This window comes from Spermophilus citellus (assembly GCF_964194105.1).
Source record: "Spermophilus citellus genome assembly, chromosome: 3".
NCBI lineage: Eukaryota > Metazoa > Chordata > Mammalia > Rodentia > Sciuridae > Spermophilus > Spermophilus citellus.
In genome coordinates this window covers 53,908,054-53,927,549 of record NC_138184.1, presented here as the reverse complement: position 1 = coordinate 53,927,549, position 19,496 = coordinate 53,908,054, and the positions used below count along the sequence as shown (strand labels likewise).

The 19,496-nt window shown below is 36.2% G+C and overlaps 1 protein-coding gene across 7 annotated transcripts in view; it reads left to right on the top strand.

Annotated features, from left to right (window-relative positions):
* Positions 1-19,496, top strand: part of FHIT (fragile histidine triad diadenosine triphosphatase) — a 1,488,252-nt gene that overhangs the window by 701,275 nt on the left and 767,481 nt on the right. For all 7 annotated transcript variants that reach the window (XR_014020926.1, XM_081285106.1, XM_081285107.1 and 4 more), the window contains one exon: positions 14,210-14,329. Coding sequence is in view for 6 of the 7 variants with exons in the window: in XM_081285106.1 (XP_081141232.1) it covers positions 14,227-14,329 (103 nt within the window). In the remaining variant the exon portion in view is untranslated. The remainder of the gene's footprint in view (positions 1-14,209; positions 14,330-19,496) is intronic.

Here is a 19,496-nt window from a genome sequence, read left to right as displayed (position 1 = left end):
TTTGGGAGCCAAAACATTTTTTTCTTTTTTTTTTTTTTTTAAAGGTGAGCTCTTTTTGAAGAAAAGGTCTCTAATGGATCAGTGGGAGAAGGGGGTTGGCTATTCCCATATCCAAGGATACTTGAAAACTATCACTTCAGGTAGCTTCTCACCCATGGTTATGGTGGAAGATAAAAATATGCAGAAAAGATAACAGAGTTGACTCCATATCTGTTTTTTGAAGGAAAACCATCAGTAATTTCTAGATTTTTTTCCCCTTGTACATGTGCACATACACAAATGATGGAAAAATATTTTTAGAGCTGTACTGCCTACTTGAAAATAAATGACAACTATACACATGGGATTATGTTTTCCTTATTTGTCTTTTATTATGGAACAGTCAGCAAAAAAGCAGATGTATATTAGGGGCATGTGGGGTGGCAAGAATAAAAGAGGTCTAAAGAGATCTGGTCAGGTGCAGGGAATAGTAGAAATATAGGTCAGGAGTCGAAAATGAATGCGTGGAAGTAAGGGATTCTTGGCTTTTACTGCACACTGCAGTTTCCACGGGAACTTTTATTTTTTTATTTTATTTTTTTTAAAGAGAGTGAGAGAGGAGAGAGGGAGAGAGAGAGAATTTTTAATATTTATTTTTTAGTTCTCGGCGGACACAACATCTTTGTTGGTATGTGGTGCTGAGGATCGAACCCGGGCTGCACGCATACCAGGCGAGCGCGCTACCGCTTGAGCCACATCCCCAGCCCTCCACGGGAACTTTTAAAAACGAAACCAGAAACAAACAAAAAGGGACAGATGTCCAGGTCTTAGCCAGACCAATTAAATTCAAATTTCTGATTGTAGGCTGTTGGCAAGGATGTAGAGAAATTGAAGCCCTCATTCGTTGATGGTGATAATGTAAAACAGTACAATCACTAAGGAAAACAGTTTGGCAGCTCCTAAGAAAGTTAAAAATAGTTTCCATGCAGCATTTCCACTCCTAGGTATGCACTCAAGAGAAATGAAAACATGTCTACACACAAACCTGGGCATGACTGTTCATAGTACTATTCACTAGAGCCAAAAAGGCAAAAACATCTGATGAGTGGATTTTTAAAAAAGAGCATCTACAGATGATGGGATATTATTCAGCTTTGAAAAGGAATAAAACCTTGACAATCTGCTATTATATGGATGAACCCTGAATATATTATGCTAAGTGAAAGAAGCCAGCCACAAAAACCACATATTGTGTGATTCCATTCATGTGAAATGTCCACATGAGGCAGAAAGTAGATTAATGTTTTCCAGGGGCTGTGGGAGAGGGACAAATATGAAGTGACTATAAATGGGTATGATTTTTCTTTTTAGGATGATGAGAATGTTCTGGAATATGGTAATAGTGACAATTTCACGATTTTAGTAATCTGAAAATCACTGAAGCGTACACTTTAAAAAAGTGATTTTTATAATATGTGAATTGTATTTCAATTTTTTAAAGTCTTAACTGAAAAAAAATCTAGCAATGGGGTATGGGTCTTTAAGTTCCTGAGATGATTTTAAAAAAATATTCTTTTAGTTGTCAATGGACCTTTATTTTATTTATTTTTATATGTGGTGCTGAGACTCAAACCCAGTGTCTCACACGTGCTAGGCAAGCGCTCTACCACTGAGCCACCACCCCAGCCTTCCTGATATGATTTTTTAATGTAAAATGTGGAATATCTTTTGAAAATTAGATTTAAACATTGACTAGTGTGTAGCTTAAAATAGTTGTTATCATGAACTTCTCACCAACTATGAAATAAAACATAAAATGAGGCTTTGAATGATCTGGTCCCTACCCATCTTTTGAAGTTACTTCCCCTCCTCTCTGGTTCTGTAGCCCCACACTCCATTCCTCTAAGACCTTGAGCCTGCTTCTTGCCTGAAACTTGATATTTCCCCCACCTAGAACCTTTTGCCCCCAGATAGTTATATAGAGCAGGCTCCTCATTTTACAAGTCTGAAAACAAATGTTAGGCTCCCTTTCCTGAATCAGTGCTCCCCCTCCATCCCAGTCACTACTAATTCGTATATCCTGAATATTTCCTTTTGAGTTACAGTGGAAAATAGTTTTTGCTTGTTGACTAGTTTGTTGGTGTCCATGAGAATAGAAGTCTGGTCTGTTGTGTTTACCACTACAATAGTGTGTAGAATCTGACAAGCGTTTAATAAATATTTGTTGAATGAATAAATAGGTGATAGCATTTAATAAGGAAAGGGTATTGGAGTGTAGGAGATATGGAGAGGTCCCACAGATGTTCATCCCTGAACATCTTTGTGGTATAGGGGGAAGGAAACAGTGAAAATGAGGTTACATATGCAAAACAAGTGACAGTGCAAAGAAAAGAAAAATGACCGGGAAGAGGGGAGAAAGAGAAGTAACCCATGAAGTGAGATCTTGAAAAGGTTCTTGCATTTTCAAATTTCTATGTGTTTCATAATAATAGCTGAAGTTCTGGATTTTCTTTGACTTGTTAGCAGCTGACATTTTTTCTTAGTGACACTATATGTGGATGACTTAATACACTTTATTAGAATGATTTCTTTGTATAAAGAAGTTAGTGGTACACTTGCTTAAATTCTAAGATACTTCAGATTTTTTTTTTATCATCTTCTTGGGATTTTCTGACACTGTGCTCGGGAATTTTGACATCGACAGGCAGGTTAAGAATGTTTCGAAAATCACAGACTTTAATGTATGTCTCCAACCATTCACTGATGTGCCTTGGTTGTTTTCTAAGTCATTGATAAATTATGTTTGGGAGCCTGGCCAGCTCGGTGTGCTGGTAGAGGACAGGTCACTTTTCCTGTTAAGGTTAGTCTTGGAATCCATTAGCCAGCAGATTTTCAAGTTCATTTACATTCTTGGTTAACAACTGAGCCCCCACTTTTTCAATGAATTGAAATGAAGACTTACTCTCCAGTATGTGGGACTCTGGCTTCCTCTGATGTCCACCAAAGGGGCCCGTGCCTTCCAGGGCAGCTGTGACATTCTTGTCATTTGCTAAATCATGCTGGGGTATAAAAATATCAGATTATATATTTTTTTGCAATCAGCTTTAACATCCATAGCCATAATGTAATGACATCTTTATTTTTCTTCTTAAAAGGAAATACACATTTTTCATTCTTTTAACCAAAAGAATAGTACTTCTTTTTTTTTATCATGTCTGGCTTCCTGGTTGCCTAGGAGACATTAGTGTTCATGGCAGATTGCTTTAGCTAGGACATTTAGAAAAGTCATTTCCCCCTATATTGTATTCCTAAGTAATGACAGACTTTTATTAGAGATTTGGAGAATTACAGAATGCCCAGTGCTGACTAAAGTTATGAGGAATGGGCCTTTTCTGTACAGTTCTGTTGATTATAAATTATTAGAAACATTTCCTGAGAGATATTTAGCAGTTCATATCAATAGCTTTGAAGGTTCAGTATCCTTGGAACACAGTAATTCTTAAATACAGGAATTGAGGAGAGAGAAATAATCTGAGAAATACATGAATACCTTTCCCATGTGGTTGTCAGGAAAATAAAGGTAGATTATGGATTGCTTAGGGATGAAAATAATGAGCAACATTAACTGTCACTTCTGTTAATCAATTGATGCTGCTTTTTCATATAATTTTATTTGTATTTTTGGAGTCAAACCCAGGGCCTCAGAGCATGCCAAGCAATGCTATACCACTGAGCTACATAATCAGGTCTCCAGATCCTACTTTTTAAACTAACACTGTCAACCTCTGATATGGTAGTCCCTGTTGGCAATACAATGCCAAATACATGGTTTTTAAAAAAATCTTTATTTAACTATTGCACAATATTTTAACACTGTACCAAGTGTTTATCAATTTATGTATTAGCTGACACCAACAATTATTTATTGAAGAAAAGTTGGCATTCCTTCTTTCCAGGGTAAAATACACCAGCATGTTGGCCAACAGTGATCAAATACTCATGAGGTGCCTAATGTGTGTCCGTGAGAAGATGGTACTGTTGTTGTGCCTATTTTACAGACTCAGAAACCCTAAGGAACTTGCCCATGTTTATAACTAATTGAGAAAGAAGGTAGATTTGCACTCAAATCTGTCTAACCCTGGAGCCATGTTACCCTGGTTCTTGGAGAGGTTTGCCAGAGTCAGTGTATGAGGGAGCTTAAGAATGTGGTCTTTTAGATTTTGATAAACGTAGTTTTGTAACTGGTGCTCTGGTGATGTGATTCTCAAACATTAACATGCATTGACAAAGCAAGTCTGGGCTCTTGCCTGGGAGTCTGCATTTCTTAATGCTCAGGTGATGTAGATGCTACTGGTCAGCAGATCACATTTTTGAGCAGCAGAATACTCTATGCTTTGTGAAAATATATAGTCTTTTCATTTGTTCCAAAGAAGTCATTTGATACAAGGAAAAAGGAAGAGATTAACCATAAAACGGGAAGGAAAGGATTCCTGGTAGTCTGTTGGTTAGAATTTGAATCCACATGAATTTGTCCATGTATATGTGCATTTTACTGAAAGTCCTCAGTTTTTCAAGTTAAGGTTACTGGTTTCTGAGGGGCTTCACATTCTCAAAAAAACAATTAATATTTAAAATTTTTTAGTCAATGAAATAATTTGAACATAATAGGCAAAGGTTTATATTTTGAGTCATTTATTAACCTTCTTATAACAGGACTGCTATGTAACTCTAGCATCAAGGTAGCTCCTAAAATGACAGAGTGATCTTTATTTTCTCAAATTGGGGTGCCTGAAGTCAATTGGGGTTATGAAGTCTTAAGTTCTCAAGTTTTAAAAAAAATTCTTTAAATAGCATCCCCTTTAAAGATCCAGGAAAACCCCCTAAGGTTCAAAGCACATTTGAACAGGCCACTTGACCTACTGGACTTGCCTGACATTTCTAAAATAATAAGGCTAGATCTAAGTGACATCATAGGTCTTTTTCTGGTCAAAATTTCTAGAGTTTGGCTTTTCTTTCTTTTTAAACAAGTTTTGAAGCATTTCACATTTATTTTAGTTGAACATTAGCATAACATTTGAAAGCAAACCAGGAAGAAACCTGGTCTACCCTAAATTGAGCTATTGTCATCTCCTGTTGTTAATGGTTTGGAAATTTTACAATTTGGGAACTGCATTTGCTTTTGTGGCCATTGAACCTTATCCTACTACAAGGTAGGCAGCCTATCTAGCCCTATCAGAAAATGACTGATCAAATCCACTGAGTCACAAAATTAAATGTGAATGGTAGAGACCTTTCCATTATCTCCTTTCTATTCAATAAATGTGGATGATGAAGTTGTAAAAATATTGTAACGCTACCACCTGGTAAGAATTACAGGCGATAGGCAGAGGCAAGCTATAAGTGGTGGAGGTTACAATAGGATCTGTGTAGGAGGTAGAAGGAGGGTACCTTTGTAGCATGAGAAGATAGGGGGATTTATTAAATATCTTGAAGTCTCATTCTTTTCATGCTGAATAAATTAAGCTATTACCAAGGAAAACCAAGAAAAAATAGGCTAGAAATATAAGACCTTTGTTTTCCTTAATATTCTGACTTGTTTTTGTTTGTAAAAATATATACATATGACTGCTCATCATTTTGCATGTAAATTGAGTCCCTTATATTACTTTCTTGGCTAACACCAATAAATCTAAAGGCCTAAACTTCAACTGAGGTTCTAACTCAGTTCTTGATTCCTGAATTCTAGAAGTTGTGATCTTGAATTCTAGAAGCTAGGATCTCCAGAAATTTTCTGGAGATGATTTTCCCTTGAAAATTCAATAGAATACTGGTACATCTAGCTTTTTTGTTTGGTAGGAAAGATTCAGCAAGTTTATTTTAACCTTAAAAAATTGCTTTTTGCCATTTTCATTTAAGAGGAAAGCATTTAATATTTATCTCTGTTTTGCAGACAGTTTCAGATCTTGGAGAAGCATGAATCTTCCCATCACACAATCTTGATTCTTACCCTTTTCCTTAGTTCTGTACTTTTTTTACAGGCTTTGGAAAATTTTTCTTCTCTTGAGGAAATTAAAACTTAAGGAAATAGGTCTGCTAGCTACACAAACATTTAGCAGAACATTACCAAAAATAAGGAAGTAGAGAGAATTGAAAACAGCGCTTAGGGAGCCTACATCATGTAGCAGACAAAGTGAGACATACTTTAAAATGCTGTCATCTCCATTTTTCAGATGCGATATCTAAAACTAAGACGTTCAATATATGCAGAAGGTCAGGATAGGAGTGGCAGGGCTGAAACTCAAGGGTAGGTGCTTTGAACTCTGGCTCCACCTCTTAACTGCTTCCTCCCAACAAAGATTATTTTGAAGCATGTGACTAGCAAAGGAGAAGGAAAAGCAAAGAGATCAGAAAGCAGTCAACATTTTAACTCCTAAATGAGAAGAAATGTAATAGAAATATAAGTTTGTTGGTAAGAGTGATATATAAGGAGGAGGGAAATATAGAGTAGGATAGCCTGGGATAGAGGGAAAATGGAAAGTAAGCTCAAAATACAATGTTAGAGATCTGGGAGCAGTGGTGCACACCTGTAATTGCAGTGGTTTGGGAGGCTGAGGAAGAAGGCTCTTCAGTTCAAAGCCAGCCTCAACAATAGCAAGGTGCTAAGCAACTCGGTGAGACCCTGTCTCTATATAAAATACAAAATAGGGCTGTGGCTCAGTGGTAGAGTGCCCCTGAGTTCAGTTCCTGGTACCCCACCCACTGAAAAAAAAATACAATGTCAGGAACTAACTCAGTGGATAAATGAGTAGCACAATTTTGGACTGAGGCTCTCTCCAAAAAGGCATCAGGAAGATATAGAGACATGAGAAGACTGAGATGAGAGTTAAGAAATAGAATGAATAGCAATGTCAAGTAGAATCCTTAGCAGGTAAAGAAGTTAACTGAGGTCAGAGAGTATTTGAAGAAAAAAAATGAATAAGCATATAGAAAATGCCATGAAAATCAAACTCCTCATGTGGAAATGAACTTATAGTAAAGTTACTCTATAGTGGCTTGAATAGCACCCCCAATAAGGAAATTCGAGCATGACCTTTTTTTGGAAATAGGATCTTTGAATACGTAATTAAAGTTAAGACAAGATCATACTGGTTAAACTGGGCCCTAAATTGATTGATTTGTATTTGCATACATATAAAGAAGGCCACATGATGCTCAGGGGAAGTAGGGACAGCTATTAAGGTGATGTGACTACATGCCAAGGAACACTAAGGATTGTTGACAATCACAAGAAGCTAGGAAGAAGCAAGATTTCTGCACTAGAGACTTTAGAGGGATCATAGATTTGTTAGGATCTTCTCAGGAAACTAATATGTAGTCCTCACTTAGACCTTAGCAAAAGTGTAAGAATTTTGAGGTTAAAAACTGGAACATCCTATGGTGAACAGGAATCAGGTTGTCCTTCGTCTTTTCTATATAGCCATATCAGAATGCAAGAAGGCAAAGGAATAATATAATTTAAAAGTGCTGAGACTAGCAAATTTTGGGCTTAGAATATCATGAATAGTTACTTATTTAAATGGAGGGGTAAAATAAAGATATCCTGATAAAATCTCGGTTTGCCACATGTATACCCTTTAGGAAAGTAATTTTGGAGAATGTATTATAGCAATAATAAATGATGTTAATCCAGGAGGAAGGAATGGAAAGTAGGAAATAAGAGGAAATATAGAATTTTGTGATTTTTGTGCAAAAACACAATAAGAACTTTAGTTTCTAGGTGCATGATGGAGTGATGAGAAAATTTTCTAGTGAAAATAACTTTATATGAGGTGAATGTTCATTCAAAGGTATAGCTGAACTTTGAAGAAAACAGGGAACTAAGAACCAAAGAGGAAGCTAAGATTCAAAACAGGCAATGATGTTGGAGCTCAAAGTGTACTAGAGAGAGTGGGAATAAGGGTGTTAAAAAGCATGTAAATAGTTGCTTGAAATTAGAACTTGATATTATTTGATCATGCCAGAAATAAGGACCTGAGGAAGATAGAGTATGATATCTGACAGAGATCAGAGATGGTAAGAGTATGTTAAGGACATTGATACTGATGGGGAAATTCAGTATGAGAGTAACTGTTACTGAAACAAAATAGACTGTAATTTTCATAACCATGGAAAAAATTCCTGATTTAACTATGAAAGGTAGTAAAGAGAAGACATAAAATAAAAAGATGAATATGTTTGAAATAAAGAAACAATTGGCATAAATATAGATGGGTTAAACTTATAGGGTGTATTCTCTAATATAGAAAACAAGGTCCTGATATTTATATTAAAAATTACACAGATTGAAGAGGTGATGGAAAAAGTCATTCTTGTCACATGCACACAAAAAAAGGAACAATAAATGAAAGGGATAAAACAAGCAGGAATATCTACATGTCTATTAAAGAATAGCTTCAATATAGAAGAAACAGCAATTTATGGCATTTGCCTTTGGTTTAGCAACTGTAGTTAGAAATGTACCTGTTCTCAGAAACTGGTGAAGCAATGAGTCAAAAAGTAAGCAGAGATAGTTTTGGATAACAATGACTTTGATCTGTGTACATAGAATTGATTCAACAAAAGAAGAATTCCTTTTATTTTGGAGGGGGTGCAGTTTAGGCACAAATTTCATTTTCTAATGGGTCAGGAAGGAAGCCTCAAATGCTAAAAACCAAGAGTATAAAGGTGCCTTTCTCTAACTACAGTGCTATAAAGTCAGACATTATTAACGAAAAGATAGCAAAAACATTACATATGTCTGAAAATGAAAAGGCATACTATGAACTAACCCTCAGGTTAAATAGGAAATGATAACAAGAATAGCAAAATTTCAGAGCTGAATGATAATAAAAGCACAGTAGGTGAAAGAGCTAATGGAATACTTTGAAGGCAATATATGGCTTTTGTTAGTCAAGAGAAAATCACAAAGTTAGAAACCCCATAAGCTCAACATTTGACTCAAGTAACCAGAAAAACTGTAGCATAGTAAATCTGAAGAAACGAGAATGGAAAAAGAATCAGAAGAAAGAAGTGCAGAAAATCAGTCATGATATAACAATAATTTAAAAGTGAAAAAACCGAAGTTGATTCTTTGAAAAATTTAATGTTAGATGTAGCCTTGACAGGTGAAGAAAAAATAATTACATATATTGTGATAAGATACAAAATAGTTTAAAATAATGATCTATAATTATTTTATTGATTAAAGTGTGAATTTTTATCTATAAAAGTTTAAATTTGTGTGAAAGGATATTTGGATAAGAAACTGATACAGGAAAGAACACTTGAGTAGATCAGAAAACATAATAAATCATAATGATCATCAAAAGTTAGTCCTCCCTGTAAGAGGAAAAGGGTTACAGTTTTACAAATGAGTTATGCTTAACTTGCAAGGAACAGAAAATACTCCTTTATAAGAATTTCTTTTAGCACAAAAAATGAACCAGTTAAGTTTGGTTTTAATAAACAAGGTTAAGTTGAGGCTTGAAAAAAATGTTGGCCAACTTCACTTATGACATTGAGAGATACTAACTATTAAATAAAACTTGATGACTGAATCAAACATAAATGTGGAAGGATAGCACAATATTTCAAAAAAATCTGTAATGTCATTTTCCATATTCATGGCAAAGAAGTGGTTGCATCTTCATTGATATAAAACATGTATTAAGGTTTTTTATAAATGTAATCACTCCTTATCAAATTTAAAATACAAGGGATTTTTAAGTTTGATAAAGGCTTTCTACTAAAAATCTATAGCAGGGACAAGACAAGGATGACTCTGTTGCTTTTACTTCTCAACACATTACCAGATAGCTGACCATTGCAATAGACAAAGAGAGAAACCAAAAGAATTGAAATGAGAGATAACACTGTCATTACCTCTATGTGAAATCATTTATATAGAAAATCAAAGAGAATCAGCAGAAACTATTAGCAGCAATACAAGAGTTCAGCTTGGTTGCTAGCTGTAAGAGCAACACATAAAAATCAATAGCTTTCCTCTGTGTTGGGAGTAACCAATTATGAACTATGACAATAAGATACCATTTATAATAGTGACATAAACTAAGGTATGTAGGAATAAATCTAAGATAGAATGCATAAAACATGTAAGGAAAATTTAAAACTCTATTACAAGAGTTTTATTATGATATTAAAGAGCATAAATGCAGTGTTCATAAATGGCTTCATGGAATATTGTGAAGATGTCACATATCCCCTCCATTAAAATTCAAATCCGGTCCAACAAATAACCAAGAATTTTTTTTTTAAGGAACAGAGTAAATTTCTGTAGGAGAGTAAATCAAGAAAAATAAATTCTTTCTCCATAAGGTAAGTAGCAAATCTGTAACAAGAGTTAGCAAATACAGCCCACAATCAAATATAGTCTGGAATTGTTTTTGTAAGTAAAGTTTTATTAGGACGCAGCACACCTATTCATTTAGATATTGCCAGTGACTGCTTTCATGCTGTGATGACAGAATTGAGTAGTTGAAGCACCAACTGCTGCATCTGTCCCTCTGCAGAAATAATTTAGTGACCTCTCTTCTACAGCATCTGGCATGGAATCAGACTAAAACAATCCAGACTCATTCCTAGTACATATAGGATATAGTGTAGTCATTCCCACATATCAGTACAAAGAAAATTGACTCATAAAAGGAGAAAAGTGAAACTGTTTTCAAATTATGAACAAAGTCCCATGTGAAATAAATAAATATCTGTTAAAAGTGAGGAATATAAAAGTGATAAAAGAACACTCAAGAATATGTTTTGCTACCTAAGCTGGACAAAGTGATAAAGTGATGCATGCCTGTAATCCCAGTGATTCTGGAAGCAGAGGCAGAAGACTCTCAAGTTCAAGGCCAGCTTTGGCAATTTAGCAAGGCCTCAAAACCCTTCCTCCAAAAAAAAAAAAAAAAAAAAAAAAAAAAGACTGGGGATGTAGCTCAGTGATAAAACATCATTGGGTTCAATCTCTAGTCCCCCTCGCCACACTGTCACCACCAAAAAAGGAATATATTTGGTAACCTTATGATAGAGAAGGATATATTACATAAGACTCACAGAGCACAAAAGAAAGAAAAAAAAGAAAATGTGAATGCCCCAAAATGGATGCTTTTTGTTCAGTTGAGAGAATAGCAGAAAAATTAGCACATGATAAAAATATAATTGTCATGTTTAATAGGCCACAATCAATATTCAGAATATACTAGGGACTCTGAAAAAATCAGAAAGTAGAAGGGAGGAGAGTAATAAAAACAGAACAAATAGGGCTGGGGATATAACTCAGTGGTAGAGCACTTGCCTAGCCTGTGAATATCACTGGGTTTATTCTTAAGAACTGCAAACAAGAAAAAAGAGAACAAATCGGTAGTTTGTACACACATTGCTATAAGAAACAAGCAAATTAAAAAGAAGAGACACCATTTGCCAATCAACCAGTAAAAGTGAGGAGAGCAGATACTATAATAGTGCTGATAAGAGTGTAGGAAAACAAATCTTCATGAATTGCTCTGGGAATACAAACTGGTGCATGTATTTTAGAAAACCTAAGTACATATATTACCTGAAACCCATAATGGAAGTGTAGTATAGGTATCTAGGGAAATACACCTGCAGATGGCAGTTAGTGGTGTTTGTGGTAAAAGACTAGTCCATGAGCTCTGTGGGGAAGGACCAGAATTTCATGGTGGAATCCAGTGAGAAGCTGTAAGAGAGAAGGGGGTATTTATAGCAACATTGATAGTCTCTGAAAGAATGTTGAGAGAAAACAGAAGAATGGGATTTAAAATATATGATTTGAAGAGCCCTGAATATATTTTGACATATGAAATATATGTATACAAACACATAAAGGGTTGTAAATAGTACATTAATTGTGAAAAAGTGAATCCTTTAATCAAGGGGGAGGGATGGTGCTGGGCATAAAGGATGAATGGGAGAGTGATAATAAGAGAAAAATAAAACTACCAGGGAGAGCCCATTATGGACTCTTGATAATAGAAGCTCATCAAATACAGCCTATGCTTAATACTGTGCAAACGTCTGTAAAGGGACATTCTAGGGACATAATTCTTTCTAGCATTGTTATATCCAGATGCTTAGACAATGTCATCAGGTGTGGGTCTCTGTGTCTTGGCTCTGTTTGCCTCATGTTAGCTCTGATATGTTTTTAGGGAGATCTCTAGCTATTTGGGTTCATGTTTAACCAGTCTGGCAACTCAGCTGAAAATGCTCTCTTTAATATTAGCAGTAATCATTGGGAAGATATCCTGGCCTTCAGTGACTCATTTTGTGTCCCATGTCCTCTCCTGAAGCAGTGATAATGCCAGAGAAGTGCCCATCTCTGGTACCTGGCAGTAGGAAGAGCCCCATCTGTAGACTAGGGTGAAGTATACCCCAAATAAAATAAAAGTGATGTGGTTAGAACTCTAGAAAGTAGCTTCTGGGGAGGCAAAGAACCACAGGGATTACCAGTTCTAGAACCAGTATTGTTCTGGAGTGGTTTGCACAATTTGCATGTTTCTTTTTAGAAAAACTAGAAGAAATAAAGAATGGTTAAACCCAAATATCTGAGGCACTGTGGCTTGAATGATTCTTGTTTTATATGGCCCCAAGGAATAAATCCTCAACAAATGGGTGACTTGGTATTAAGAGTAACTAGTGGAGGAGTTAATTCTCTTAGAAGGAATGTATAGCAAACATCCCACCTCTGGGATATTTCAAGCATAAGATAGCCAACCGCTTCGCAGAGATTCTGTAGGAAAGGACCCAAGGATAGGTATGATAGTTAGGTTTCATTAGTGGTTCTCATTCATCTGAGCCTTATTAAAGTTCAGATCACAGGGCCCTTCTCCCAGATTCTTACGCAGTAGGTTTATGGTGTTACCTGAGAACTCCCATTTCTAGTAAGTTCCTGGGTGACGTCAATTCTACTGTCAAAGAATCATATCTTGAGAACTATTGGGTTAGATGATTTTTGACATCCTTATTCTTCATTTTTATGAGCTAGATGTATGTATTCTAAAAACCATTGTCTGTGCCATTGAGATATTTCCCCATTCCTAGTTCTTGAGCTGCAATGTGTCAAGTTCTGATTATATGGGTGCATCTGTAATAAATGACATTTGCATAGCTCTGTCTTTTTTGGTGTGTCACCTAGGACATTTGGCCAATTAAATTATGGGGCATTAGTCTGCTTTATAAAATAGCCTACCATTTTCTGATTTTATCCTTTTTTGTAATGTTCTGTTTTTTCATAGATTGATCTATGTTTGTCAGTTTTATAGTGGGCTATTACCAAATTTGAAAAATGAAGTAGTTTTCCAGAGATGGTGTGTCTTAGTCATTTAGAAAACGGCTCTCTCACATATAGACATCACCTATTGGAGAAATCATTTCTTGGTGCTTTGTGGGTTTATCTCACTCTAATTGCCAAATGCTTACTCTCTTCAACTCCCTTTTTGGGGCTTTTTTTTTTCCCTTTTAGCCAACAAAAGAAAGAAAGCAAAAAAAAAAAAAAAAAAAGAAAGAAAGAAACAATTTGTGTACCTTACTACATCCAGGCTCTGGGTCAACCCAACCAGAAAGAAGTATTCCCGTCTCAAACCGTTTTGTTCCTTCATTCTTTTTAATTTCAGAAAATATGCTGGAATAGTTCTCTGGGAGTGCTTGTGAGTTTGTAATTGTAGGCAAGGTCAGACAGTGTTTGTACAGGTTCAAAATTGCTTTTATATAAACAAAGATAAAAACCATTTGAGAGAAGCATTTAAGAATTAGAAGGTTTGTAGTCAATATTTAACAATGAAAAATTTCAGCTTAGCAAAGATGACAAAAATGGTTGGGGTAAAAATAAGTACTTGACAAATTGGACCTGTTGGATTTGAGGTGGCAACCTGCAGAGCAGAAGGATTTAAGAGTGAATGGCTGTTTTGTCATCAGGTGCAAGCTTTGGCTTGAAAACACTCTCTCAAATCTAGGCAACATAGTAAGGACAATGGAGTGTTTAGGGAGGACTTACCTGGAATTCAACTGGGTGGATATTAAATGGCAGACAGTTTAAATGGCATCCTCTTTAGAACCAAGAATCTTTAGTAATGGAATTTGCTTTCTTTAAAGTGGTACATGAACCGAATTTCTTATTTAACTTTTATTAATGTCCATTTTCTAAATTGTCTTCTTTCAGACCTCAAGTGTAAGGAAATGTCATTCAGATTCGGCCAGCATCTTATCAAGCCCTCTGTGGTGTTTCTCAAAACAGAGCTGTCCTTTGCTCTCGTGAATAGGAAACCGGTTGTACCAGGACGTATCCTTTTCTTGTAAGAGGGTGAAATAAAAAGGTATGCAATCACACGAATGCAGGCTTGGCCTTCAGTGACTGTCCACCCAAGGTAAGCAAGGGATCCACCTCCCTCCCACTTTGGAGAGACCAGGTAAGATGTTATTCACGTTTCTTTGAATCCAGTTGGTGGCACCAGTAATATGCTTGGTCAGTGTTGCAGAACTTGTGAGAAGAATTGCTTAGCAACTGTGGCTTTGGAGGTGAATTTTTGCTTGACCTTTTCACTATCGTAGCTGGGTAAATAAATAGGTGTTTCTAAAATTGGCCCAATGAATATCATGGGCACTTCATGTTTGTTTTATCCATTGTGAATTTTAATGGTAGGTTAGAAATTGGATTGCAACTAAGTGTTGTGGAATTAAGGGATTACATGAGAATTTGAATCTTTGTTTCATTACCTCTTACAGGTCATTCAAATTGTGAGTTTTAATTAAATTCATACATGTATACATACTTATGAAAATTGTTTTTCCTATTGTGATCAGACACGGCATTTTCTCCTGGGAGAAGACCTGGCTTCTAGACCATTGTCTAGTGTTGCTGGTGGTAGAGTTGTTTTATTTCCTTTGAAGGACTTTTCTTTCCCCTGTGGACTACTAGGAGCTTTACTCTAGTTTGCAGTGGGAGATGTAGGAATTGGTGAAACACTCAGGGGAGCTATTTTTATGTTGTTCAAAATATTGTTTGGGCTGAGGTTGTAGCTCAGTGGTAGAGCACTTGCCTAGCAGGTGTGGGGCACTGGGTTCAATCTCAGCACCACATCTAAATAAATAAATGAAATAGAGGTATTGTTTCCATCTACAACTAAAAGTTTTTTTTTTTAAGTATTGCTTGTGATTGTGTACTTGTGAATTTTATAGTGGCTATTCAAAAATTGTTTTCTTTGTTATGCAGAGTACAATAAGAATCAAATGTCATATTTTAAGATAATATTTTCTGTACTAAGATGTGATTTGACTTGGAAATGAATGAATTCTGAAAGCCCAGATATGCCAAGATTTTTTTCAGTTATGATTTATATTATTATATATGTTCAAAGTACCTACCTTTATGAATAACCTTCCTTCCTAATCATTATAAGCCATTAAAAAAAGGGACAGATAGAAAAACATGTAACAAAAGTTAATTGTGATTATATGATAGATTTCTGAATTCCCTGAATCCAAACTTTAATTAATTAAGTTTTGTGGATTTACAAAAATCATGATCAGTCAATAAACTGGTAAATAATGTTATGTGAAGTCTCTTCATATTGGTTTGTTTGCAAGAAGTGCCCAGTGTTTCTGAGGACAGGAACAATGACAGCCAGAACATTTCTGAAATCAGTGCACTCTGAAAGGCATCACATCTACAGTGTTGAAAATGGTCTTGGGGCCAGTAGACAATATATTCAGGTGATCCTTTTTATGTGAAGATTTTGGAATTTTTTATTTCACTTTACCTTTGTAAACTCTGTTTGGTTATAACGATGAGAAGCATCTTAATAAGATACTCATTTGCTTGCAGAAAGCCAGTCTTTTGTTCTGAGATTTGGGGGGAATTGAAGCTGTGGATAGCTCTGCTCACTAACACTTAATAAAATGAATGGGAGAAGTCCAGAGTGGGCTTTTATCTTCCCCTGGCATTCTATCCAGCCTGCCTTCTAGCTCTTTGGTGAGGGTCATCTGGATTTTAGCAACTCCCTCTCTGGGCTCCTCCCATTTAGCCTCCACCCTACTCTGAACCACAGCTCTGATCATATTACTCTTTTGTTCCCTTGCTAGAAAATAAGTAATGAGTCTCTGTTTTTGTGAAGAAAAAGTCCTCACTCCTTAGTCTGGTTCTTAAAGCCTTTTATTGTCTAGACCCAATTTTCCTTCTTTCTAGCTATTTCCTAAAAATGTGTTATACTTGACCATAGTTTCCTCTGCTACTCTTTACCTCTAGATTCTCCTTGCTTTTTTAAGTGAGCCGTGTTCATAATTATTCTTCCCTGTTAGGTAAGATATATGGCATCCTCATTGTGATGCTTGGTTCCTTGCTAACATGGTGATTAATTCAAAACTTTGCTACTCTGTCTCATGTCAGAACTGTGCATTCTTTTGTTTTTGCACAGAATTATTCCTTCCTGCGGGTAGGATCTACTCTTTTTTCTTTAATTTTTTTTTTAGTTGTATATGGACTCAGTGCCTTTATTTGTTTCATGTGATGCTAGGATTGAACCCAGTGCCTCACACCACTGAGCTATAACTCCAGCCCATAGGGACCTACTTTTGTACAACTCTTTTGTCTTAGCATCACAAAGTACAACAGTGACTGAATTCAAAGGGAAACTATGAACACCAGGAACATATTGTACTGTTTAGTTCATGGCATGGGAGAGTAAGGGTCTGCTAAGATCCCTTTTTCATATTCCCATGCCCAAAGCCCAGTCTTATTATTTGATTTTTTTTAGATTTATGATTTTTTTTATTATTATGACCAAACCATATTTTTCCAAACTTCATCCTTTGTCAGTTACAACTCTGTTTTTACAGTTATGTGTTATCCATGTACTGACTTAAGTGTAAAAGCAGTGAATTAATTGATGGCAGATAGGAAAAGATGCTTTTCCATTTCTCTCTGCATGTTAATTTGTCAGTGGACAAGTTTGTATTTTAAGGACAGTATTTTGGCATCTTCATGTAAAGTAGACCATTTCGTCTTGTAGTTTGGACTTTTTTTTTTTCTACTTAATGATATTTAGGCGACCTTTGGGGAGTGTGCCATACATGAGAGACTTGGAAATGTTATTTATCTTTGAACTTGTGTCCTTGCTAACATTTTGCTACCTACTCCATTTCTCTTATGACTCTTTCTCTTATGCAACACTCTAGAAGAATATGTCAGAATTTCTTAATCCATTAATTTCTTGTTACTGGAAAACGCTTTTTCAGGGTTTCTTGGTGAGAGAACAGCATCATTTTGGAGAGGGCATTTCCAGGATTTTGCAGCGAATGCTGTGTTCATGTGTATTGCTGTACCCCAGCTATTGTTCATGGCTTAAATAAATTTGAACCATTGTGGTTCATACTATTCCTCCTGCACTATGCTGCATCTACCTCTCCTCTCGGGTTGAGCATGAAAAGTGAATTTGAACATGAGTGGAATCCATTTGGGGACTGGGGCTTTTATTGTAAATAAAATGATTCATTTGTTATGTCCTGTAGTTTTCAGCAGACAGCATATTGATCTTTGGATTGCTATTCAAAATGGCAAAAGGTGCTCTAACATAAGGGGGACATGGCAGCGTTTGCGGATGGATTGAATGTGGTGTGTCATGACAGAGACAAACCTTGCTGCTGGCTGTACTATATTAAACAAACCATTTGTCAACAGTTTATTGAATCAGTTATTAAAAAGAGCAGATTTTTCCAAACAGGGGCATCATACATAAAATGTTATCAGGGCCAAATATTGTTAGCATGATGCATGGAGGGCAAGCTTACAAAGTGCGTTTGTGAAGAATAAGGTGAGGTAACTTAGAGGACATTTCTGCTGATGCATTAGAAACAGAGTTTGGGACAATGGAACCTGAGCTGGAAGAACCAACCTTAATAGATAAAAAAGAAAACTCTGGCAAATGTCTCTTCATACAAAATTTTACCTTTGCAAATATGCAGTGAAATGTTTTCTATTTTCAGATCATTACTACATTTAGTATTCCTGAAATAAGTAAAAAAACTAACAAAAATTACATCATTACTTAACAAGGATTCTTATGAAATAGATAAAAGTGCCCTTTCAGTCCTTCCATAAAAATCAGAAATATTTGTCACTTCCCGAGTGGATTGCAATCTTGTGAATTCCTTTAATTGTGCAGGAAACCGAAGTTATTAGTGATCTGATGATCTGTCTTTTCTCAAAAATGTTTCTTTTAAAACCCTCCTGTACAAATAAAAAGAGCACAAGTACTATTTTAATATACTTATTGCTAAAGATAGAGTTGTTCTCTTAAAATTGCCCTAAGCACATGTTTTAACTCTGACCTGTGTATATCAGCTAGCTTAAATACTTGGGTAGAGATGTTTGAAGGTGAACTTACTGCCTTTGGCCTGAGCTGTAGTGAGCACATAGGCTTATCTGTAGACATATGGTCATATTTTTTTTCTTCTTTTGAAAAGTTGTGTTGAAAGATATGAATGTAGCAGAGATTGCTCAGGTGGATCTTCCCCCCGCCCCCCTTTGGAAAAGATTTCCAGACACCTACCTACCCTGGGCTATTAGCATACATGTGCCCGGCTAGAACCAGCTTTCCCTGACATTTGTCAGCAAGAACAAAGGAAGTGGATGCTTTCATCAGTCTCTGAGTTGATCAACCTCTGTTTTCAGTGTCTAGGATACGCTGGAGAGGATCCAGTCAGTCCCCATTGTAAGATAATCATTGTGTGACCTTTCATCCTTCTTGATGTTGATCTGAGAGATTCCTGTGTAGAAAACGAATGCTTTTTATCCCAAATGCCAGCTTATTAGTTGGTAGTGAGCTAACAGTGTTGAGGATGATTCCCAGGCTGTGCTGGGGGTCAGCAGGGTGTGATTTATAGATATCACAAGGGAAAGAGAAATGGATATTTCTATATGAATGCAAGGAAGATTTGAAATTGTATAGAGAAAAGTGTATGGACTTCATGCTCCTTGCCTTGGACCCTTCCAATGAAGGTAATTTATCCATGATATAGTGTGCCCAAGCATGTCCCTATTGGTCTCTATCCCTCTTGTAAGCTATGTCCTGTTCTCTCTACTGTCCCTCTCAACATTCCTGTCTCTTTGCTGCCTGCTCTCTGGCAAGGATACAGGTATGTGTGGTGGCTTTGTGGTTCACCTAGCCCCTGTTGCTTAATGTCCTAGTTTTGATCTTTTCTTGACCTTGACCTCTTCTCCATAATAGAATTTACCTCAAAGTTTTAGACACTGCTGTGAGTGGGTGGATTGGGCAGGCCTGACCTGGTTATGCATCACAAGAGGACAATTCAACAACTACTACTACTTTTTTGTTTGTTTGTTTTTTTCCCAATCAGGGTTATCAGCTGGTACATGTCTCAGAATTGCACAAAGTCTATAGAATCATTTTACCAACCAGAAAAGGATACCTTTGTAAGCGGCCAATCTGTAC